At 39.5% G+C, this 26,773-nt stretch overlaps 1 protein-coding gene across 2 annotated transcripts in view; it reads right to left on the minus strand.

The window, feature by feature from the left end:
* gfra1a (gdnf family receptor alpha 1a) overlaps positions 1-26,773 on the minus strand; it is a 123,560-nt gene that overhangs the window by 10,395 nt on the left and 86,392 nt on the right. For both annotated transcript variants that reach the window (XM_022685163.2, XM_022685162.2), the window contains 3 exons: positions 12,416-12,767; positions 9,473-9,582; positions 4,037-4,171 (listed from right to left, as the gene is read on the minus strand). In XM_022685163.2, the coding sequence (XP_022540884.1) occupies positions 4,037-4,171; positions 9,473-9,582; positions 12,416-12,767 (597 nt within the window). The remainder of the gene's footprint in view (positions 1-4,036; positions 4,172-9,472; positions 9,583-12,415; positions 12,768-26,773) is intronic.

Consider the following 26,773-nt stretch of genomic DNA (forward strand, 5'->3'; position numbering starts at 1 on the left):
AGCACTACAAACCCAAATCAAGGCTGGAGATTATATATTATATTATATATTGGCTCAGAATCAGCTTTCTAATATCTGTTCCTGGAGCGAGAGCCATTTAAATATCAACCTCATGCTGTTTCTCCCTTCAGGTTTCCCATAAACTGGTTGAGATAGATGAGTGAAAGCACACACAGCCTGTAACAGGTGTTGGAGTGTTTTAGAGGCAGGTAGAATAGATTGCCTATAGAGAACAGGGCCGTGCACGTAAATATATAAACCATGTCCTTGAAATCGGGGCTATTTGTGACTGATCAGTCACAACTGTATTTACTGGGTAAATACTGAGCGTGTAAATATTGGATGATACCCCCCATTCACTTTGATAATTAATCATTCCTGATTGTTCAGAACACCACTGAAACTGAAACACAGTTTGATTATGGACTGAGTTATCTGTGAACGTCAGTGAGAAATAGAATAATCTGCAGCAGGTACGTGGTTAATGATTAACGTTATGTTCAGTAGACTGCTGGTAGTGGCTGGAACGATTCACTGAAAGAACCAAGCAACATCGCCATCCCTTAAAAAAAAAAATACAAAAATGAATTTTTTGTAGTTTTGTATACTCAAAACTTAGTCTAGATAACATTCATTAGCTGATACACATAAAGACAGTACTAGTCTAGCACCGCACATTTTATATAATAAACACACAAACTGACCAACTGACTTCATCCAGATAATCAAACATTTCCTCCATCAAGACAATCAAACCTTTCCTCCATCCAGATATTCAGACCTTCCCTTCATCCAGATAATCAAACTTTCCCTTCATTCAGGTAACCCAACATTTCCTTCATCCAGATAATCAAACACTTCCTCCATCCAGATAATCAAACCTTTCCTCCATCCAGATAATCAAACACTTCCTCCATCCAGATAATCAAACATTTCTTCCATCCAGATAATCAAACACTTCCTCCATCCAGATAATCAAACACTTCCTCCATCCAGATAATCAAACACTTCCTCCATCCAGATAATCAAACCTTTCCTCCAGCCAGATAATCAAACACTTCCTCCATCCAGATAATCAAACACTTCCTCCATCCAGATAATCAAACCTTTCCTCCAGCCAGATAATCAAACACTTCCTCCATCCAGATAATCAAACACTTCCTCCATCCAGATAATCAGACCTTTCCTCCATCCAGATAATCAAACATTTCTTCCATCCAGATAATCAAACATTTCCTCCATCCAGATAATCAAACATTTCCTTCATCCAGATAATCAGACCTTCCCTTTATCCAGCTAATCAAATCTTCTCTTCGTCCAGATAATCAAACATTTTCTTCATCCAGATAATCAAACCTTCCCTTTATCCAGCTAATCAAATCTTCTCTTCGTCCAGATAATCAGACATTTTTTTCATCTGGATAATCAGAACTTTCCTCCATCCAGATAATCAAACATTTCCTTCATCCAGATAATCAGACCTTTCCTCCATCCAGATAATTCAACATTTTCTTCATCCAGATAATCAAACATTTCCTTAATCTAGATAATCAAACATTGCCTCCATCCAGATAATCAAAGATTTCCTCCATTCAGATAATCAGACCTTCCCTCCATCCAGATAATCAAACATTTCCTCCATTCAGATAATCAGACCTTCCCTCCATCCAGATAATCAAACATTTTCTTCATCCAGATAATCAAACATTTCCTTTATCCAGCTAATCAAATCTTCTCTTCGTCCAGATAATCAGACCTTTTTTCATCTAGATAATCAGAACTTTCCTTCATCCAGATAATCAAACGTTTCCTCTATCCAGATAATGTTTTAAAATTATGTACACTACTATTTCAACATCCACATCTTTTCAGCAGACTAGAAGATAAAACCGTTAGAGGCACATCCAGATAATCAGACCTTTCCTCAAACCCGATAATCAGACTTTGCCTCCAACCTGATAATCAGGCCTTTCCTCTATATAACTTTGGTTTGTGTGGTATCATTATATTTTATGTTCAACACCAGCTATTTATCTAAGCTTAGACTGTGTTCTTGTTCTGGAGAGACCCGTCTCATTGGACAGCAGTTAATTGGACGAACACTAATCCTGCGTTCAGTAAGCGCTTTGTGGTTGCACGGTTAAGAGGTCTTATCTGTTTATAGTGTATCTGTGGATCTCAGGTATCAGCACTGACTCTTATGTCTGAGAGTAGCTTAGCTCTATCTTTAGACTCCAGCCGGTCTACACAACCGAGGGATATGTTTTTGAAGTGGACAGCGAAGCAGTTTGTAAGTCTCTCTCTAGATAAGAGCATCTGCTAAATGCTATAAATGCTCAGCTTGTGCTTATTTAACACTGATGGAGTTCACCTGAAACTCACAATTAGATTGTAGTTGATTATTATTTAAGGCATAGTGTCATTTATTGAGTAATCATTGATCTACCCACATCTGTGTAAACTGTGAGGTGTTATCTTGTGAGTAAGGTTCGACATTGACCGGTGTGCTCATGGCAAGGTGACGTGAAATATGGGAGTTAATATTTATCACGTCTTTAATATTATTCTACAATGTAGAAAATAAATTAAATGAAGAAATAAAGAAAAACATTGAATCAGAAGGTGTGTCCAAACTTTTGACTGGTACTCTATGGCACAGAAGGCATTACCATATATATATATATATATATATATATATATATATATATATATATATATATATATATACATACATTTTAGACTGGGTGGTGCATCTTAATCCGACGCTGCTGTTTGGATTACTGTATCAGGTAGTGGCGGGGTATTAGTGGTACCCCAGCTGCAGGATCAGACAGACAGAGACGTGTGTTTGCCCTGCGAGCAGGAGTGAGGTGTGAGGGCCTGAGAGAGGCTTCGTCACCGGCTCTGAAACCCTCGCACGCTGACGGCACGGACCACGCAGCCCCCACACCTGTCAGCACACTGTAACACTGAGCACCACTAATGAGACACAAGAGAGAGAGAGAGACGGAGAGACGGAGGGAGAGACACTGAGAGAGCTGTCCATCTCTCTGCCCTCGTATCCACCTTTACCTTTTTTACACGACTTCACAGGGGCAGGGAGAGAGGAAAAAGCAGCAAAGTGGCCATTGAGTGGACAAATTAAGTTGGTGTTTTTAATAAAGTGGCCTGTAAGAAAGGTTCAAGGTCGGTGTTTCTAATAAAATGGCCAGTGAGTCAATGTAAAAAGAGTTTATTTTAGGTCATTCTGAAGAGTTTCTATTATACTATAGTGTTGAGACACTATTGAAACGATGTAGAAATCGGATGTCTAGATGCATTGACGGGCTCTAGTCGAAAGATATTCAATTGTGTTTTTCGTCACGCTACATTGTGCACTACAAGAGCTTTATTGTAGTTAATTGTATTAAATAAAACACAATAATACGGAATCCCCCTATACTTTTTCAGTTTCAGTATCTGTAAAAAAAAAAAGAAAAGAAAAAGTGTTTTCGTGCCATCTCTGTAAAACCCCATACTCTCAGGAGTACAGGAGTAGATCAGAGGAGCTTCAGATATCCATTAACAGAGCTGATAAGGCAGATCATGAGCTCAAACAAATGCTGAAGCTCCAGCGCTGATCTTTTTATCTGCGCTGCTGCTGCTGAATCCACATCAGCTCCAGAGCCTGCCTGTCTGATCCCACTGTGTTTCCAGACCTGATGTTGAGTAGAACTTTAATTAAAGCGGGCTGAAATGCAACAGGGCCGCTGCCGCCACGGGCGAGGAGGAGAGGAAGAGAGGAAGCATAAAAAAAAAAAAAACGAAATGCAACGGAGGACAAGTAGCTGGAGGAAAGAACAAGCGTGAGGAAGGTCCTACAGAGAAGAGGTGGACAGACAAAAAAACGTATACGAACTGACAGGTGGCCTGACTGGAAGCACAGAGAGAACACACAGAGAAGAATGAAGGGTACGGCAACAGCAGAGAACATGAAAGGAGAAGTAGAAGTGAAAGCTCAGTTCCATCGAACTGCAGAGAGAGCGCCGTTACTCACGCAGGCAGCCGTTGTCGGTGAAGAACTCGGTGAATCGGTCACACTCCTCTTTACTGTTGCCGCTGCTGCTGCAGTCGCAAAAGGGCGACACGCTGATTTTGGGCGAGCGCAGGTAGTTTGGTGTCATCACCGTACCTGTGAAGGAAAATGACACAACTTCAGTTCTACAGTTCCTGTAATAAAGCACAGCCTGGGTTGCACACTTTACAGAACACGGTTATTTTAGTTCTAGATATCTAGTGACAAATTAAACATATATCAAATACAAAATGTACAAATGTAGAAGCATCAATAACTTTCGATAACGTGCTGATTTGAAGTGATGTCCCTCAGGGACCTACTGTCCATTTTTTTAGGGGAGTTGTGTTTAGCTTGACTTAGGTCTTTGCTATCGTAACCACGGGAAAAGTAAGCCTTGCACTGCTCGTAAAAAAAAGCGTAAAAGGTATGTACTAATCCTCTTCATTAATCATGGGTGTGTTTTAGGCTTAACATGCAATAAAACAAACAGCGTGTCATGTGCCATTCCCTTTAAGAGCCAGGTGTGCTCTGACTTTGGCACATTGCTATTTTAGGGGTGCAGGTACCTGGACATGTTTAGCAATCCTTAGCAGAGGAAACTGACCTGCTTGTTCACACTGTGAAGATGCACGAGAAGAAAAAATTACCTATATTTTGTGTTGATGCAGAAAAATGTTATTTTATTTTGTGTTCTGTTCATTGTAGATGTAAAAGTTTGCATAGCTGGCACAAGGCATGTGCACTACTGCGTGTCCATGCGTGCGTAACCAGCAGGGATTCCATTGCCAAGATAGCAATGCACCAGAAATCAACCTGAACACACCGCATTTCGAGACCACCATGCCCATCAGCGTAGATATATTCACAAACACTGTTGCTATTTAAACGAGGCAGATGCAAGGCATGAAAATACACTGTTGGCAGGGTGAGAGATAGCAATGAGCATCACGACAGGCCTTGCACAGGGTGTAAGATAGAACACCTTAGTCTTAAACCGTTTTAAAATTTCCCAAATGATTTATTTATATTTATTTGTGTATTGTGAAAATGTTATTATAATAATTTTACCATATCGCACAGCTCTACCTGTACATTCAGATTATAATGTAGCCACTGTGGATATGCTGACTTACTGACATGCTGACACATTTAACCAATCTAAAACATCTGTTATTACAATTTAAAGATGCATCAATGAAACATGAGATTTATATGAGTTATCTAACACTAGGATTAAGCCTAAACTCAAACAGTACTAATCAGTGTTTAGTACCACCAAAAGAATTAATAACCAGTAGAAAAAGTGTGTAAATGCTTCACAGATAGGAAAAATATAAGGTTAAAAAAAACAAAGGAAGAAAATAATACTTTCCTTCCCCTGGATGCCTTATTTAAACTGTTTACTGTGGTAATTTTCCACCCGAGAGGACACTGTTACCAGCACAGGCCCTAATCAGAGGTGTTAAATTAGGTGTGTGTAAAGAATTACAAACTGCTCAGTGTACGGGACTCAGTGTTATCAGCAAGGAGAAGGAAGGAAACCTCTCCATGCTTCTGAAGAAATGGCTGAACACACAGGAAGGGCTACAGGAGAAGAGTGTCAAAGGAAATTAAAATAAAAAGCTTAGAAAAGATGTTTAAAGAAACTAAGGACGCAAAGAAATAAATAAAATAAATGGGCTTAGCTGAATAATGTGGCATAGCTTAAGATCATTCTCAGTGATTAGCTCAGCTGCAGACATTAAAATGCCTTGATAGCGCCTGTGATGCTGGAGGAGATGAAACCGAAACTTCACGTGAAGCTTTGCTTTATTTAACTGTTCAGATTAATGTTATGCATAGATTCAAGCTGATGTTGAATAGCTGCAAATACCTAGATTTCCAATGTTGTGAAAAAAAGAGACCTCTTAAAAATGATGAGTTTCTTTGATTTTACCAAATTTAAAACCTCTGGAATATAATTAAGAGGAAGATGGATGATCACAAGCCATCAAACCAAACTGAACTGCTTGAATTTTGGCACCAGGATTGCAGGCATAAAGTTATCCAAAAGCAGTGTGTAAGACTGGTGGAGGAGAACATGATGCCAAGATGCATAAAAAAACCTGTGATTTAAAACCAGGGTTATTCCACCAAATATTGATTCCTGAACTTTTACATTTTAAAACTTTATGAATATGAACTTGTTTTCTTTGCATTATTTGAGGTCTGAAAGCTCTTCATCTTTTTTGTTTTTTTTTGTTTTGTTATTTCATCCATTTCTCATTATTGCAAATAAATGCTCTAAATGACAATATTTTTATTTGGAATTTGGGAGAAATGTTGTCTGTAGTTTATAGAATAAAACAACAATGTTCATTTTACTCAAACATAAACCTATAAATAGCAAAATCAGAGAAACTGATTCAGAAACTGAAGTACTCTCTTATTTTTTTTTCCAGAGCTTTATATAAACTGGCTTTTCTCACTAAAACACATAGCTCTTTCATTTAAATTTGACGTGGTTCTCTAAAAAACAGGTTGGGGTAAGATAAAAAAACAAACAAAGGCGTGTGTGATTTGAGACTGCTTATGCTCATTGCTATCTGTTTTCCACATAGAAGTGTGGATAAACTAAACGAAACTAAACTAAACTTTTTCTATACAAACTGATTTAATTATCCAAAATTTGAAAAACATCTGCACTGTTTGTTTGTTTGTTGTTTGTTTGCTTGTTGTGAACCTGATTCCTGTGTTCGTGTGGTGCGGTTTCTCAGCGATTGCTGAGCCTGAATGAGATCAGAAAGCTGTGTAATGGAGGTTCGACTGTTTTCTCCCACGGTGAAACACCGTCTCCCACTGTTAGAACAACGGCAGCGGTTAATCACTGACTAATACCTGCGCCGCTGTGCTCCATTGTTCCGGGCTGCTGTCTGTCAGATCCAGACTCGTCCCGCTTTTACTTTAAAACAAACAGACGGGGTTTAAAATCCTGTAGTTGTTTCTGACTTCACCACGTCTCTGGCAGTTTTTTTTTTTTTGTTGTGTTTTTTTAGCTTTGTTTTATGGAAGATCAGCTTGGAGTGCGCACCAGTTGCAGCCTCGCGTGTCTGCTCTTCGGCAGCTGCGTTCTGGCAGGATGTGATAGATGAAGCAGGCGAGTTGGTCTCAGTAGATGAGAAAAAGGGACACAAAAGGAATTGTGTGACTCCACGTCCTCTCTTTGCTTTCCAAATGTGTGCCCTGTGGTTTCCTCCATCCCTCGCCCCCCCGCTTTTTACTTCACTGCTTCCTTTTCTGCGTAATCTATTCTCTTCCCGGCTTTCTCTCGGCCGTGGCCTCTGCCTCCGTCTCTCCTCTCTGGCTTTGGCTGCGGAATTTGGCTGCGGATCTAATGGCTGGGAATGATGAAGGATTTTATAACTGCCTCGCTCTCATTGTGCCGACCCGATCGGGGACGGACGCGAGCCTCTAACTGTGCATGTAAATGAAAAGTGGGCATGGGGGAGGAATTGGACACATTACGCTTGTCTGGAAAAGACACAGATTAGTTTAGGAGCAGCAGGAGGTTTATTGCTGGAGCATAGGCGATGGTTTTGGCAGGCCTGGGAGCGCTCGCAGACGACTCGTGCAACACTACAGTAGTCAAAGTTGAGTAAGGAGAGCGGTCACTAATGAGTTTAACAGCAGCAGAGCAGAAAAAGAAAAAAAAAACCACAAAGAGCACGAGGAGATTTGCTGGTCTGGAGACGATAGGCTGGATGTAATTGTCCAAAAAGAAAGTTCTAGAACAGCAGGGCTCACTATTGCTGGTGGGGCATCATGCAGAATGAAGAATTATTATACTTATTATCTTAACTACTAACAAATACACAGACACGATAAAAATCTTGTCTCCAACAACTGTATGTATCTTTGTCCCTATGCATCCAAATCTCCCCAGAATATGTCCACACTGGGTTTAATAAAGTGGATCAGCATGTGGAGTTGGAGCTCTCCTTTGCTGCCTTTATTTGTGATGCACTCTGATTGTTTGTGGGTAAATATATTTCATATTTTATGTAAGTAGTTAAAAACAATAAGATGGTGCTGTGAATTGAAGATCCTCTTGTAGAGTTGCAGCTTCAACACAGTAATATTGTATTGATATTTAAGTTTTTTTATATATATAATTTACATTACATTACATTACATTACATTTGGCAGACGCTTTTGTCCAAAGCGACTTACAATATTGAAGTGCAAATAATAGAAGAGGTTAAGTACAAAAATAATAGAAGTTAAAAATAAAGCATCTATAGATAGGGCCTTAAGGAGGTCAGAGGGAAATAATGGGATAGAGGAGTAGAGAAGAGGAAGAAGGAGATGAGGTTAGAATTAGTTCGTTTGTTACATGTAAATACATGTAATTAGTTTGATTTACATGTGTACATGTAAATCAAACTAATAAAAAAAAAAAAACTTCCAGTGGGTGGCTCTCAACTAATTTTAGTACATGACTAATCTGACGATTATTTTTTCGTTTAGTCGATAAGTCGATTAGTCATAAATATTTTTAATAAGCCATTTAATAAGCCATATGTGTTTCCTATTAGTAAGGCTCCCAATTTAATGATCCATATTTTACTTCATCTTGACAGCTACACTTTTAAATAGTTGACATTTAAATAATAGCAGGCAACATTACTTCGAATTTGACCATATTTTGATTAAAAATTAAAGTAATCTCTGCTATAGTGAGGACTTTTTATACTGAGAGGGAATTGTATAAATCCTCAATTTTTTTATTAATTTAAATTAAAACTTTGATCTGTGGCTCGCTTTACAGGACTTTTCGTTTTTCACAATTTTCACATTTTATAGTCCCAGTCTCATTACACATGCTTATGTGCCACTATTCTAACACATACCTACCTACCTAGAGAGCTGCTGCTCACTGTCCTATAACGTAGTCCTTAAAACTCAATTTAAGTGTAAGGTATATTCCTATGACTGTTCACTGTGTACTTACTCAGAATGCTAGTTTGTGGCACAATACGCCATCGACAGCATCCACATTATTAAAGAGGAAAAGTATCTTATCGGGCAAAAACACTTATTTTCTGCCTCTACATTAGAGGCTACATGGTATGTACCAATAGTAAAATCATCAATGACTACTGGATATACAGACAGACTGAAGCACTGACTGTAGAATCTTGTGCCCCTGCTGGCTGGTTGCAGTATGATGTCTAGCTCCACCCATCCCCATATGTGTTGATGACAAAACAGCTCTGTCCATCTTTCTCGTCATCTCTAGTGTCCTTTGCACTAATATTGCTGCATTTTTCCTTTTAAAAGAAGTTACCTTGTCAAGGCTTTTCTGAATTCACTGGTTTGAACATTGAGTTTATCGCTGAAGTGTAGTTAATATAAAAAAGCAGAAATTGAGCTTACCAATTAGGCCAGAGTAGGACAAAAGGCAGTCCGCATAGTTCTCTTTTAGACATCCTGACAGTGACCGAGGCTCCGGTTGACAGTTGGCGAAGAAATCTGCCAGACGAGACCTGAAACACAGACAGATCACCACTCACTGACTGCTTTATGGAAAAGCAGAAGGCCTTTTCCGAAGTTGTTACTGCCGTTTTAGATTTTTGAGGCAACAGAGCTTATTCAACATCATTTTGGAGGTGTCTCTCTTTTCTTGATTGAATGTGCCAGCCCCAGAATAATCTCTATTTCTACTAAAGAGATATCTAAATAGTTTATTTCTTTAATTGTTGATGATTATGGCTTACAGCAAAAAAAACAATCAGTGTCTCAGACAATTTGAATAATATACTGTATATAAGAGCAATTGGTACTTTTGGCAGTGCTGAAAAATAAAATCTGCATCTCCATAAAAGTTATGTAAGATTTAGTGGGAAAACTTAGTAGTACTGACTTTGTACTTGATAATAAAACACAATGGATCAACACCAGCAGATGACAGACATGTCTCTCCAAACCATCACTGATTGGTGGAAACTTCACACTAGACCTCAAGCAGTTTGGACTGTGTGTCTCTCCACTCTTCCTCCAGACTCTGCTCCCTTGATTTACAAATGAAATGTAAAATTTACTGATGATCAGTGATGGTTTGGAGAGACATGTCTGTCATCTGCTGGTGGTCCTCTGTGGTCCACTGGTCCACTGAGATGCGGATTTCATTTTCCAGCAGGACTTGGCACACTGTCCACACTGCCACTAGAACGTGCTGTGTGTAATACATCTATATAATATATGAGTTTCACATTTTGAACTGAATTAGTGAAAAAAAAAATATATTTTTTTGAGATGCACTATAAATTTTTTTTTTTGATTTTAGATCTTCATGTAGACTGCTAAATGCACTCTCACACTCACACTCACACACACAGGACACACTGCAGCACTAAGCGCAGAGGAGGAGCAGCTGAATTAATGCGATGCGATGTGCTGATGCTCCTGACATATGGTGTGGGACTAGCGAGAGACTGATGGTGTCAATATATCTCCACAAACCAAGAGAAGCCCCAGCGTGCTACTCCACCCTCAGCCGCCTACGGTAACCTCCAAGCTCCTCCGCCTTTAGACTCAGACTCGCTCTGCAGGATTTGTGAGAAAAAAAATAAATAAAAAATGCGAGAGAGACAGGTAGTAAACTATCGCAGGTACCGGGGGGCAGCAATCCAAATGTCCTCCATTTATTTGTGTGTGTGTGTGTGTTTTAGTGTGTGTGGAGTGTCGAGCCGTGGGAGCGCTTGCAGATGCTCGGATCGAGCAGGGTCATTAAGTCTAGCCCCCAACAGCCCACCTCAGCCTGGAGAATTCACACTGCTGTGATAGAGCAATGATACATCCAACACTTACACAAACCATACCTAATGCATCCTTAACGAGCCATTTACAGCACTTGGGGGCCGGCTCCAAACCAAGCAAACTGAATTTGAGCTCCGCTGCTTTATTGCTAGACATCGGATAATCAGCATAATTGTCCTAACCGAACATGTTCTGTGTTCTGCGCTAATATACGCTTTATTTCCCAGCAGAAGAGCCTCGGATGCAGCATTAGCTCTAGACGTCCTTGCTGGTGATGCTCTGTAATCACAGGCAGCAGCAGCTCCTCGTCTGAGACTACTGCTTTTGTTTGTTAGCACCTCTGTGCTAAGTCTCTCCACACTCACTTTACGCTACAACGGCGTGTTAATCTTAATCTACGAGCCTGAGATGCTCAACACATGTACATAGCAGTGATTCACAGCTGGATAGATGTGACAGGCGGGTGCACTGATTGTAAAAAAAATAAATAAACAAGGTTGATTTGAGGGCTATATCTGGGTCTCATGTCATCGCTGAATCGAGACGGAGCTGTATTAGCTTTAAATAAATGACATTTTCCCGTAAAAAAAAAAAAAAAAAAAAAAAAAAGTTTTGAGATGTTCTTTTCTTGTGAAATGTTACAGATGTTCTGCTTATCGGTGAAGATGCTATTCTAAAGATAAATCATCTCACCATCTTTATAGGCAGAACAATTAAGAGACCACTTCAGTTTCTGAATCAGTTTCTCTGATTTTGCTATTTATAGGTTTATGTTTGAGTAAAATGATCATTGTTCTTTCATTCTATAAACTACAGACAATATTTCTCCCAAATTCCAAATACAAATATTGTAATTTAGAGCATTTATTTGCAGAAAATGAGAAATGGCTGAAATAACAAAAAAAGAAAATGCAGAGCTTTCAGACCTCAAATAATGCAAAGAAAAAAACAAGTTCATATTCATAACTTTTAAGAGTTTTAAAAGTTCAGCAATCAATATTTGGTGGAATAACCCTGATTTTTAATCAAAGTTTTTATGCATCTTGGCATCATGTTCTCCTCCACCAGTCTCACACACTGCTTTTGGATAACTTTATGCTGCTTTACTCCTGGAGCAAAAATGTTAGCAGTTCAGTTTGGTGGTTTGATGGCTTGTGATCATCCAGCTTCCTCTTGATTATATTGCAGAGGTTTTCAATTTGGTAAAATCAAAGAAACTCATCATTTTTAAGTTGTCTCTTAGTATATTACTGTAGCTTTCAACTGATTATCATAAATACACTGTTGTCTACAACTTTTGTGCTCTGAGTGGTGTTTGTTAGTTTGTGGGGTTATTAACATAAGAGGGGGGCATGCAGAATGTACAGAACCCAACTTCCAAACCAAAAAAAATACTGTATGTGTAATTTAAGATTCAAAATTCTGTCATCTCCCATTCAAATGAATAGAAATAGAAGGGGTTAAATTTTGTTTCTGTCATTATCTACAGGAACCTTCCAATCACTTCAGGAAGTGAGACTCTGAAGGTAATATAGAGGCTAGGTGAATTGGATGGAGTACCTGCAGATGTAGTTTCCCTTGCAGGATTCCTGCAGCATCAGGCAGTTTGGTTTCTCCTTGTCCTCGTAAGAGCAGGCCGGGACGATGGTCTGGCGGCGGCGCTCGGAGCAGGCCAACTGGTCGCCCGCAGGACAGGAGCAGTACAGCATCCCGTAGCTGTGCTTGGGCGGCACCTTGTCGAAGAACTGTCGCAGGGCTTTGTGGCACTTGCGCTTGTTGCAGACCTCGGCCGTGGAGACCCTGCTGGTGCAGGGGCTGATGTAGGCCGAGCGGTACTTCTTACACGTGTCGTTCAGGTTGCAGGCTTTGGCTGCATTCAGGCAGTTGTTGTCCTTGGCCAGAGCCGGCTCGCCTGTTTAGAGAAGAAGAGAGAGGAAGATTAGACTCTGATCCAGGTACGGTATGTATTACTGACTCACCAATCCAATGGGTGGTTGAAATCAGACATTATGAAAATGAACGAATGGGTGAAAAAATCTAATTTACACAATTAATCTTCACAGCTCCAATGCAAAATCAAATAGGCTAAAATAAAAGACTTAGCATGTCTTGGTTGACTAAGTTTGGAATGTGAGAACATGTTACATCAGATCAGAGCATATTAGATTTGATTAGATTAGAGCAGATTAGATCAGATCAGAGCAGATCAGATTTAGCAATATATTGCTTTGCTCTTTTAAAATGTAAGAATGATGCTAATGCGATTGTAACACCACGTAACCAACCATACCAACTGCAAAGAAACCCCTTGTGTTCCACTTGGGGAACCATAGTAACCACCTAGAAAGTACCCAGAAATACCATAGCAAAACCAAATTTACATTGCATAGCAACAACATATTAATCCCCTTGGGTACCAAAGCAACCACCTGGGGTATTATAGCAACCACCTAGAAACACCATCACAAACACTTAGGAAACTATAGTAACCACCTTTCAAGTATCCAGCTTACTAGCAACACAATAGTAATCCCCTGGGATACCATAGCAACCACCTAGCAACTCCTTAGCACCAGCCTAGAAACTGCCTGGAAGTAAAAAAAAAAAAGTTCTACTTTTCTTGCCTATTTTTTTTGTGTGTGTGGACAATATATTGTAATAAACTATATATTTTTGGTCATGTTAAGACAGTTTTATGCCACTGAAATAATTGTATTGAATTTAATACAATTACACAGTAATACAATTAGATAGCCTTAAAGATACATTTAAATAAAACTTAATAAAAAAAAATACTAAAAAAAACAATAAAATAAAATAAATTAAATTAAAATTAAAAGTTTAAGGCGAGGTAGAAATTCTGCGCATACATGTTAATCTGATCGTCTCATTGAGAAAAAAAAAAACTAGGGTCAGGAGAAATGACTGTTTTGTAGTATTTATTGTACAATTCATTGATAGTGTAATTATTGTGACAGGCCTATACAGTAACTTATACTAGTATACATTAAATTAAACCTGCGTTTTTAAATAACGTTGTTTTGTGTGATAAACTGATAATGTAATTATCTTGACAGGCTTAGTTATTATGTGGAACAGACAATAGAAATAAATGAATACATTTTTTTTTATATATATATATATTTAGAATTCGTGACAAAGAAAAATAGTACTAATCTTGGAACCGATAGAGACAGAGAGAGAGAGATAAAGAGAGAGATGAACTTGACACTATCCAGGGCACTCTGATCTTTCTTTTTTTTCTCTCTCTGAATATCTAATTTGGACACACAGGCAATCGTGACAGCGGTATAAATTAATGATGGTTTCTGCATGCCTGTCGATGGCGGCTACAGAAGGAAGGCTGTGTGGTGTAACCCTGTTTTTTTTTTTGGTAGCATTAAATCAAACAGAGCTCATCCCTTTGGAGCTCTGCAGGCTAAAACAAACAATCGGCTCGGCCGAACAGCAGAGTCATCAAAGCTGCCTGCGCTGCACTCTTCTCGCCTGTCAGCTCCCGCTAATTGCCGGCTTTCTTACAGATCCTGCCATTAATTACCATTTCTGGAGACTTTTCAGAAAAATGGAGCAACAGCAGCAGTTTGGGCCCTAATGAGGGCCAATTAAAAGCAGAAAGAACAGGTTTGCTGGAGAGTGGGATAGAGGGGAGAGTTTATGTGTGTGTGTGCATACAGTATAAGTGCCTGTGAGTTTAAGAGTAAGTGTGTGTGTATAAATGTGTGTATGTGTGTGGGGGTATTTTCAGTGCCACTCCTGTGCCAATAAGCTACTTGTCTTGGCGAGAAAGTCTAGAAGAAGAGCTGCTTGATGGAGCGTGCCCGTTCCTCAGTGTCTCCAGAGGCGAGGGGAGATGCGCTTGTTGTCAGTTAGCTCGTTTCGGGCCGGCCTAATGGCTGACAGAGTCTGTTCTAGATCAGTCCTTAAAAGCCATGTGATTAAGTGGATCTGGCATGCTCTTCTTCACTCTGCACCTTCCTCCTCTCCTCCATGAAAGCAGATGATGAAGGTAGGCTCTGGTCGTGAGTCAGAGCAGGATTTGGCCTCTAATAAAAGAGGGAAAAAGGTTTGGAATGTTTTGAACGAGAGCGTTTGTCATTATTATTAAGGAAAATCCATCAGCACCATTAATTCTCTTCTGCTGGAATGCTCACTGATTCATTGATTCACTTTTACTGATTCGCTGATTTACTGATTCATTGATTCACTTGTTGAATATGAGCTAATAGAAGAACAAACCCTGGCTGACTATAGAACCAGATCTGCTCCAAGGAGAATCACATACACACACACACTATAACACACAATAGTATACTATACTATACTATACTATACTATACTATACACCAGGGTTTGACAATAGACGGCCCCTTGGGGCAGATGTGGCCCCCACATACATGAAACATCTGGCCCGTGAGGTTGTTTGAACTCTAATGAACGATAATGCTTCTCTGAGGAGCTTTTGTTTACATTCCTCCCCTTGTCTCTCGGCGTGACTTTTGTTTCTGCCCGCTCTCGCTTTTTCTGCCCATTCTTGGGCTGCGTCCCAATTCACTAGCTGGGGCAGCAGTAGTGTATTGGACCGCAACCCTGACGACACAGATTCGATCCTGCTTGAGGAGCGGTGTGCTTATTTATTTATTTTTATTCATTCCTTTCTTTTTGGGTTTACCTGCTTTGAATTCAACTGTTCTGCAATTGGGTTCAACAACCCTCTGGGCTGGAGAGCTACTAGTCTGTAGCACTCCATCCCATTACACTTCATTTTCCAAAAAAAAAATTTTTTGTGGCCCACCACGTAATGGCTTGGAAAATATCTGGACCGCAGACAAACTTAATTGGCGACCCCTTCTATACACCCTTGCACACACACACACTATACACAAAAACAGGAGGCAGAATTTATTATTTAATAGTAATATTTACCATACAAATACCAACATGCAACATTTGCATGTGCAATACTGTTTTTTTATCCATGTGCAACTGTAAATATAGTAAATATTCTTCAAGATGATTTAATGCTCTGACATGTTTTATCGATATGCTTTGTGAATAATTTCCTCAATGTGGGACAAATAATGGATTATCTTATCTTATAATTGTTGGCGAATATGGTACTACAGTTTGCTCAAGATTAAACACAAAGCCCTAATTTAGCTTTGATTATGACATGCCTTCACTGTCTTCGTATCTTTTCCACAATCTCCAGCAATGCCACAACATTTCCTTCTGTCCAGAGTTGCATTCATCGTGGTTCGAATCCCGGTCATGTAACTTGCCATCAGCTGCCAGATCCCTGAGAAAGCACAATTGGTTTTGCTCTCTCTGGGTGGGTACAGTAGATGGCACTCTTTCTCCTCATCACTCCTAGGGTGATGTCGATCAGCACAAGGCTGCATCTGTGAGCTGATATATAGGAACCAAGTCACTGCGCTTTCCTCTGAGTGCGCTGTGATACTATTCGGCAATGCTTCATTTATATGTCTTGAAGATTAATCACATGCATTAAGATGATAACATTGACTGAAGAACTAGTTTCAATTATTTGAATCTGCATTATGTGCTGAATTATTACTACACTTTTTAAAGATCTTTATCCACCTACCTGAGGCCTAAGTGGAGCCACTGTGAGCCAGAGCTCTTTGGTTGGGGTCATTTTGCTCTACAAGGGTTTTTGGCTCTAGGTTAGGCCATAACTCAGAACGTGCTTTTCTAAACCCAGTGTAAGGCTGATTGAATAAGATCTACAAAAGTGTCTCACTGCAGGCTAGTCCTCTTCTTGCCCTCCTCACCTCTTCTGTAATGACTGTCCTCTGCTCTTCTTTCTCTGACTCTGTGCTACACTTTCTTTCTGAAGGGAACGAAAAGTTAAAAGCGAATGAAAAAGCCCCAAACGAGTGAAAGCAGCAGTGAAAACAGTGGAGATCATTAACAACTCTTTAATGTCCTTTCCACTGAACGTCTCGTTGAAGCGTCCGAGGCTTGCTGGAGCCTGTGTCGCCAAAATAAATGCTGCTGCCCTTCGGCTTGTTGTGTTATTGTAATCCATAGATCTTCAGTGAGAACGTGATGTTTCTGCTGAGAGGGTTCTTTAGGTTTGCATTCATCTAATGTTTAGCACGTAACCACCTCGCATGCTCTGTTAGAGTGGAATAATCTGGTCACCGCAGGAGCTCTTCTGTACAGGATGTTCTGGGCTGTCTTTATTAGTTGATTAGCTACTAAATGTGATTTAAAATATCAGTTGAAAGAAGGATACATTTCCCAGAGACGCATTTCTCAGAGTCTAGTTTGCAAATCGCATGAAACTGCACATCTCAAAAGATCCAACTGTGATGTCCTCTTCTTCGCAGATTTTATCAAATTCAGCCAAATTTCAAGCATGAACGACCTGTTTAAGGTCATGTCACAGCATCTCAATTCAATTTCAAGTCCAAACTTTGGCTAGGCCACTCCAAAACCTTCATTTTGTTTGCTGGTGTGCTTTGGATCATTGTCCTGCTGCAGAGCCCAAGTACATTTGAGCCTAAGGTCACATGGAATTATGGAATTATGAAGTAAACAGCAAAAAAAAAAAAAAAAAATGTTATTCCTCCACATTAATCCCCTGATCTAAACCTGATGAACTGAGATGGTGATTTGAGGTGATTTATTTGGGATGAGCTGGAGCTTCTTTCACAGCGTGAAGGACAAGCAGCAACTATTGTTCAGCACCTCCAGGAACTCCTTCATTCAAGATGCTGAGAAAACTATTACAGGTGACTCTCCCTCATGAAGACACTTTTTAGTGTTTAAAATACCAAAATACCAAGAGTGTCCAGATCTGTCCTCAAAGATAAATGTGCTACAGATACTGTATTTGATCCTGTATAGCTTTAACAGTCTTCAATGTTAAATTTACAATGTAAAAAATCATTAAAAGAAGAAAAATATATATGTTCAAAAAATCATCTTTAGATGCAGCCCTCTAAATTTACTGGAACCACATGTATATCCTCGCATTTAAGGACTTAAAATCATTTGATATTTAGAATTATCAGCTTTTGTGACCTAACAAAAAACTTCTTTTCAACACCTACTTTCTTTATTCTTCAGAAGAAGGTCATTGCTGAACAAAAGTATCGCAGTAATGAGAACAGAGGTTCATTACCACTCATTACTCACGACTGTCATTACCCGTGCACTGCACAGTGATAATCAGCCCACTCGGCCAAGAGCAGATCTCAATCAGGGCAAGTGGAGGATGGACCCTGACCTTCTGACCTTTAATAGACTGCTGTAAGAGCACACTACGCTAGTCCATCTGCTTACTGTCTGGAGAGTAACTGAACACACACACTCACACACACACACACACACACACACACACACACACACACACACACACACATACGCAGTGACATCTGCCTGGCCACTTTCAAACTGGCCTTTTCTTTCCCTCCCAGTCTCCATTCTCCATCTGTGGGTGTTAGTGTCCAGACACTGGAGCTAATAGAGAGAGACAGAGACCCTCCAGTATTACCAGTAAACTTGAGTGGATTGTCCAGTAGGCCAATGATATTGATAGTATCTATTAGGGGTGTAAAAAAAAAAAGAATCTCCCCTCCCCTGTCTCTCTTTCGCACTTCTAATGACTTTAGTTTCCACCTGTTCTTGTTTCCATCTCTTTATAAGGCCTTATTTTCTCGGCTGTGTCCCAATTCACTAGCCAGGGCAGCGGAAGTTTATTGCACCACAATATTGACGACACAGGTTCAATCCCGTGTGAAGAGCGGTGTGTTTATTTATTTATTTCTCTCCTTTTTTCTTGGGTTTACCTGCTTAATTTTCCAAAAACTTCTTTTTTTTTGTGGCCCACCACATAATGGCTTAGAAAATATCTGGCCCGCAGCCAAAACTATTTTCCGACCCCTGGTCTATAGGATACATGTGGTGGAACCAATGAACGTACTGCAGAACTAACAGGAGTGTTGCACCCGGAAAGTGTAGCTGTAGCACTGTTGCTATTAACAACTCGCTGCTTTTAGCCAGGGCTGGGAAGATTAGCTATGAGCACATTTCTATCATAATATATTTTTTAATTTTGGTCGATGCGATATAATCCTGAAAACTTAATATAAACAATATAAAAGCCACAAAAAAACAAACATCCAACAATGCCATCGTTTTCTTGTTACAATTATAAAAAATGTAGGAATCGTTCCAAACCCACATTTTCACTAAAGCTAGAGAGGGAGATGTTTTGCACTGTCACCGGGTTTGATGAAGCTTCTGCTCATCATTGAGTGAATCAAGACATCAAGCTGATCTGTTAAAAAGATCTCGCTGCTCCCGTTCTGCCTTTAGCACTGCTAACTTCTTACAGCTGTAATAACTACATTAATAACAGAGTACTGTACTTTTACTTTCACTACTACATTTAACAATAAACTACTTTCCATACTTAAGTACTAAAAATGCTGAAAACTTTAGTACTTCCACCTTCACAAGTGTGGAGCTTAAAGAACACTGCAACCTCGAGTCTGTAATTAGTTTCTGATAGTGTCTCTAATACTTTATACATGTCTGGAAATTAGTTTTGGTCAGTTTTAAGGGATTCTGCAGTCTGTGTTCCCTGCAACCCAGAAATTATAGAGTTCTGTCTAGGGGTGTGCCATATCGTATCGTATGCGATAATATCGTGACATTTTACCCACCCTTAATTATCACATTAGGGTGCTACTTTTTTTTTACCTTTTTAGCAAAAGAAAAATTCACACTGTTCTCATTTCCTATTATATATCTACTAGAGACAGATTATTTTAGATTTATTTTACTTTAATCCTGAATATATGGAGATATTTGGCGTGCATTACTAGTATCATGACATTCTGGATATCTTGACTTCTGTTACAAATCTGATAAAATAATTATTTTTTTAACATTTCAGTTAGCCATATCATATTGCACGCAATAATAAAATTCTAAATATTTTTTTCTAATTTAGTGTTTTTTCACATCTCCAAAAGTATCGGTATATCGTGAAAATACCATGAAATATCCGGATATTATTTTAGAGCCATATCGCCCACCCCTAGTCCTGTCATATCAAAATACTGATTATATTATTGATCATTATTCAAATATTGATTCAGATTTGCTTATCATGCCAGCCTGGACACTCAAACTCCAACTGTGTACGTCAGAAACTGACCCTGAAACATTTCCTTCCAATGGTGAGTCATTCTAAACCATAGGCTGTGTATAGCTGGACAGAGCATCGTCTCTCAAAAGTGAAGCCACCTCAGGTCGGGCGCCCCCTGCTGTTCGGTTGCAGAAAGCTGTGTAACTCCACCCATTCCCATAGGTTTCAATGGCAAAACAGAACAACTTTCAATCACGCTTTTTTTTCCAATATACTGTAATTCTACCTCCATTATTTAAATGCAGCAGCTAGTGTAACATCTGCTTATATTGTAAATTTTTTATATCCCCACAGAATTTGTTTTTAAAAACGCTATTGAGCTCTATTCAAAAAGGTGTGGTTATTTTAAAAGGGCTGGTTATGGGCGGGACCAATAACAGACCGCCAGCTCCGCTCCGCTCCTCTCTGCAGCCTGTGACCGCGAGGCAGCCCTTAGGGGCGGGGTTATTTAAATGAGTAGGCTGGTCTCCACAGTCTTTCTCCCTCCTCTGGTCTCTACTGCGCAGAATCGGGTTTCAGGATCGGCAACATGGCGGAAGATTTTGCCTTCATTTTCATTGAATGAATGGGAACGGCGACACAGCGTCCATCTTTTTTTACAGTCTCTGATCTAAACAGACAACAGACAATCATCTCCACCATCCATGCCACCATCTCTCTCTCTCTCTCTCTCTCTCTCTCTCTTTCTCTCTCTCTCTTTTTCTCTCTCTCTTTCTCTCTCACAACTCTTCCGTCTGCGTGAACACCTACACAGCGCCTGCCACGCTAGCTGAGCATATGCTTAGGGCACTGTGGTGTCAGTGTGTGTGTGTGTGTGTGTGTGTGTGTGTGTGGTAGGAGTGTGTATTTTAGCGGAGTGACAGTGTGTAAATGTGTGTGTTCCGTTCTGAACGCATGGCCAGCTGTCTATCTCTCCTTAGCGAGATGGACGAGAGATAGAGCAGGAAAACAGTACCGAGGTGCGGAGCCAAGAGTGGCGGGCTTGTGTCTTCACTGTATCACTCTATACACACGTGCCGATGTGTGTGTGTGTGTGTGTGTGTGTGTGTGTGTGTGTGTTTTGCGGGCAGATGGCTCTGTCTCTCACCGGTGTCGAACCCACACTGACTGAGGCGCTGAGCCAAATCTGCAGAGGATACAATGTCATGCCCTACATTTACACAACACACACACACACACACACACACACACTTACACAGACAGAGTGTAGTAACACATCTATAAATATTCACACCTAAGCAGAAATAGAGTCAATAAGCCCCCCAGTGAAGAGATGCCAGGGGGTAATAATATCTAAATTGCTTATATAGTGTTATACCTCTGAGAAATGCTGTATTTGTATTTGTATTTATGTTTATGGTATCTTATCTAGAGCGACTTACAAGGTTTTTCTATTATACAGAGATGAGCCAATGTAGTGTTAGGAGTCTTGCCCAAGGCCTCGCCCAAGGACACAGCATCCAGTCACCCAGCCCAGGAATTGAACCCCAGTCCTCTACATGACGATGTGGTAGCTTACTGGCAGGTAGTAATAGGGCTGACCGATTTTTAAATTGTTAAATTGTTTTTTAATTGAAATCGCGATTTGAGCAATGTTATTTTATTCTTTATTCTCTTTATTGTTGAGGTAAAGGCTAGATTTGCGTGCTGCAGTGCGTCCGTGCGTGTTTAACGAGTGCTTATGCACGGCTAAAATAGGAATGGGCGACTGATTGTTGACTGTTGTCAGGGTTTTAATCAGTCAGTGGCGCACCTGTATTTTTCACACCAGATATGTACCTAAACACACATCATTTCCAGATTTATTCCTAAACTCTGACGTTATTTTAACAGCGTGGGTGCAAAGCATGAAAACAGACTGTTGACGGAGTGTAAGATAGCGAAGAGTATTGTTACACACCTTGTGCAAGGTGTATGACATAGAATGAGAATGTCTTCAAGTATGGAGTTACAGTCACTTGCTATTATGTCCACCCTTAGCTCATCACAGGGTCTTTTATTTTGCTTCATCTAGTTTCACACAAGGTCATTATTCACACACTTTCTCCTGATAATGGAAAATTACAGAACGTGTGTGTTGGGGGAGGGGAGTGCAGGCGACGCTAATCGATTTGAAGCTACATCAGACACTGAGAGCCAGTCCATAAAGGTTCAGACTACAAAAACATGAACAGATGACCTTGTTCAGTCGTGACTGTGTGTGTGTGTTTGTGTGTGTGTGTGTGTGTGTGTGAGGATTTGTTTCTGTGCATTTTCAAGACAGAAAAGGACCAGCATGTTTTAATTTTTTTTGAAAAGTGAAAGAGTAAAACTATTTCAAACCATTGCTTTTCAAATATATTTAGTAAAAAACAAACCATACCATTGGAGCTCCACGACTTTTGGCATGTCTTTTGGTAATGTATGATATTCTAAAATATAGGGATTTTTTTCATGCAGTTTCATCAGAAAGTGTAAAATAAATAATGTGAATCTGACTCTCTTGCCCTAATGCCACATTTAAATTAATACAATTAATCAGGACAAATGTAAAACCGCAGATAACATCTATAAAATAAGAATATATCCAGTGATATCCAGTCTGACATTTATTATTATGCAGAACTAAGCCATTACACCAAGTTGCTGGTTGTTGTTTACAGGCTTTGTATCATTTTATATTCTATAATTAAAACTTAACATTATACATCTTGTTTTTCTTTCTTAAATGTATAAAAATAAAACCTCTACTTTTATATGCAGGTGCATCTCCAATAATTAGAGTGTCATTTTACTTTATTTCAGTTTATTATATAGATGTATTACACACAGAATGATCTATTTTAAGCGTTTATTTCTTTTATTATTAGTGATTATGACATACAGCCAATGAAAACTCAAAAATCAGTGTCTCAGAAAATTAAAATATTATATAAGACCAATTGGTACTTTTGGCAGTGTGGGCAGTGTGCCAAATCCTGCTGGAAAATGAAATCCTCTCCATAAAAGTTGTCAGTAGCAGAGGGAAGAAGCATGAAGTGCTGTAAGATTTTGTGGGAAAACAAAACTGCACTGACTTTAGACTTGATAATAAAACACAGTGGATCAACACCAGCAGATGACATGTCTCTCCAAACCATCACTGATCATCAGTACATTTTACATTTCATTTGTAAATCAAGGGAGCAGAGTCTGGAGGAAGAGTGGAGAGACACACAGTCCAAACTGCTTGAGATCTATAGTGTGAAGTTTCCACCAATCAGTGATGGTTTGGAGAGACATGTCTGATATCTGCTGGTGTTGATCCACTGTGTTCTATCAAGTCCAATATGGTCTTTCGTTTGAAAGCTTTTGTGTTTCTGTGCGGCACAACAAAGTTTAAAGATGACCATCAGTGTTCATCATAAACCCTTTCTCATCTACCAATGAGTCATCCACCACATCACCCCCCACTCTCCCCCCTCCCTCTCATCTCTGATTAAATCTCAATAAACGTCTCACCTGTGGGTTAATGGGAAAATGTGCAGTGAAATGAGCACCGAATGGGGGCTTTATTTGGCCCTGCCATGTCAGTCGCCATTAGGAGCAGAGTCGAGGGCTCGATTAAGCTGCTGCCATGATTACAACCTGATGCTTCTATGTGTGTGTGTGTGTAAGTGTGTGTGTGTGTGTAATGTGCCATGTAGCACTGATATGGTACACTCAGTGTTTTTTGGCTGCTAAGTTTAATAGTAGAGGGTAAAGGGGTGGTTATGGAACTGTATGAAGTGCTGGTAAAGAAAAGCTATGTGTAATAATATGGAAAATAATTAATGAGACTACTACTATTTTATAGACTAACTCTAGTTTTGTGCAATTTTACCTGTTTAAACCACTATCCTTTATTCAGGACAAATGGACGAAAAACAGAATGAAACTAAACTTTTAAACATTTCAATAAAAAAAAAAAAAAAAAAAATATATATATATATATATATATATATATATATATATATATATATATATATATAAATGACGATAGCATTGCATCATTGTAAAAAATTAAGAAAATAAGATTCTTAAGATTTTTGAACAATAACAGTTCATCCAAACTTGATATTGTCTTAATTATAAGGTATGCAATACTTAAGATAAAATATACATAATTTTATTACCAAGAAACTTTTGTAAATGCAGCCCCTAAACTGTATTATTAAAAAAATAGACATTTTTAATAAAAAATACATACCGTTATGTAAGTATTAGTGCTGTCAGTGGGGTCATATATTCAAGAAAGTTGTAAAAAGCACTATATAAATAAATGTAATTTTAACTTTTTGTCATAACTTTTTGTTAAAGTTTTACTCAGCACATTAAACGATTTTAGATTAAAAAAGCAGGTAAATACCTTAATTCAGAATATTTTTTTGATTAATACAATTATTTGTAAGTGATAGGAACCACTAAATATCTAAGTATATTTCTACTTTACTAATCTAACATTCAGAGCCCTATTTTTGTGATCTATTGCGGTTGCAGATCACCCTGTTCGATTTAGGGCGTTTCGGTGTGTCTTTGGTCTCGTAAGCAGCTCATTTAAGGTAACAGCAAAGCTATTTTATTCTTTATTCTGTTTATTGTTGATTTTTTGTTGATTTTTTCTGTTCAAGCTGTATTTGTGTGTGTGTGTTTATGTGTGCGCACCAAACTCCTGCATGGATAAGATTGGAGGATTGGACGGCTGACTTTTGACTGTTGTCAGGGTTCTAATCAGTCAGTAGCGCACCTGTATTTTTCGCGGGAAAAATTGAAACATGACAGATATTTAACTGAACACATCTCACTTCCAGACCACCACGCCTATTGGTGTAGATTTATTCCAAAATTCTGATGCTATTTTAATGCCGCTGGACCCAAGGTGAGACAATAGTCAGTTCACATGGTGTAAGACAGCAAATGAACATTATTACATAACATTATAAACTTTTATTTTTAAATGCTTTAGTCTTAAGAACAAGAAAAAGTTGAATTAATCATGATTAAACATACAATATTGTTCTGATTTGTCCGAATAATGATTTAAACGATAAACGCCACTAGTAATAGTGCTACTTACTGTAATTCTAAAGAAAAAGAAAAGTTTTTCACAGTATGTAATTTTGAATCGTATATATTTTTTTATTTACAAGCATAAATGTTGTATCAAGTGAAAGTGTAAGAACCCTCAGCAGAACTCCCTGCCCTCAATGAGCTACAACTGCAACTAACTTCTAAGGTTTAATGATGTTTCCCCACCCACATGCTCCTGAAGCCCATATGGTTGTGCAAACTGATCACACACACATACACACACACAAACACACACACACACACACACACACACACACACACACACACACACACACACACACAAACACACACACACACAGGTAAACTAATTGGGGTCCTGGGAGAGCGTTTTGTCTGTCATGGTAAGCGGGTGAAGGAGGTCATGTAGATGTTGATGGTTTTAACTACAGACAGCACTAATAATTCAGCCAGCACATCCTCCGCGCTGCCGCCTGCTCCCGCCGCTAATAACCGCCCAATGGTTTCCTGAGGAAAAGCTGGTGGAAATGAGAGCGGAATGAGCAGCGCTAGCAGGAGGCCTCGGCCCCATGGGGCCCCGTCGTGTTCTCCGCAGACGAGGGCAACCCGCGGACTGCGTGTGAAAACAGTGCATGCAGCGGCTCCCCGTGAATGCGACGCACCGCATGCGGTCCTGAGTGGAGTAATCAGGGATTATTTGCTTGTATTTGTTGAGTGCGTGTCGAGTTGAGCGCGTTGTGAAGTGGTGTGGGGTAATGACCAGGGGTTAGAGCTTACAGTACTCTCATTATGCATTTTTGCATTTACCTCCACCCGTCAGAGCAAACACACAGCGTTAGAATAAAGCATAGTTTTCATAAATAGGTATTTTTTCCTCAAGTCGCATTTAAACTGAATTGTATGCAATAAGTATTTGGAAGAAGTATTTGGATTCATTTTTGGCTCTGAGTGGTCCAGCAGTCTAAAGCATGATCGCCAACATGATCGGGAGAGGAGATTGCTGGTTTGAATCCCAGTCATGCAGCTCGCCATCAGCTGCCGGAGTCTGAGAGAGCACAAGATCTTGGTCTTGCTCTCTCTCTCTATGTGGGTAGATGACACTCTTTCCCCTCATCACTCTAAAGGGTGATGTCGATCAGCTCAAGGCGTCTGTGAGCTGATGTATATTCACCCTCCTTGTGTTGTGGCATCACTAGTGATAGGGGATTTACAGCTGAGTAGCAGCTGAATGGGTGGGACAATAGGCTTAGCTAAATTGAGAGAAAATGTGAAAATTTTTATATAAATAATTAAAAAAAATGAAGTTTTGGATATCAGGCAACCACTAACAGATCCATATTCCACTAACTGCAAATTAAATAAATGCTTTTTTATACAGCACTGCATATCATTATGTTTCATTTCCCACATTTTTAGCATAAAATTAGCCGCTCAGTTCATACTGAATGTGCCCAGTATCCAGTACAATAACAGAGCATTATCATTCCCAACACTCTGCAGTATCAGAGAGGGAGATATGGAGGGATGTGTTGGGTGTTTGGTGGTGGACGGCACTGCGGCTCTCTGCCTCTCGTTCAGCGCTGCTCTCACAGGCAGAAACTCAGCTTTATTGTTGTGAGTGCCGGCTCTCAGTGTTACTGTAGATCACACAGACGCATTCGCGCAGC

The sequence above is a fragment of the Astyanax mexicanus genome, chromosome 7 (assembly GCF_023375975.1).
Source record: "Astyanax mexicanus isolate ESR-SI-001 chromosome 7, AstMex3_surface, whole genome shotgun sequence".
NCBI classification, from domain to species: domain Eukaryota; kingdom Metazoa; phylum Chordata; class Actinopteri; order Characiformes; family Acestrorhamphidae; genus Astyanax; species Astyanax mexicanus.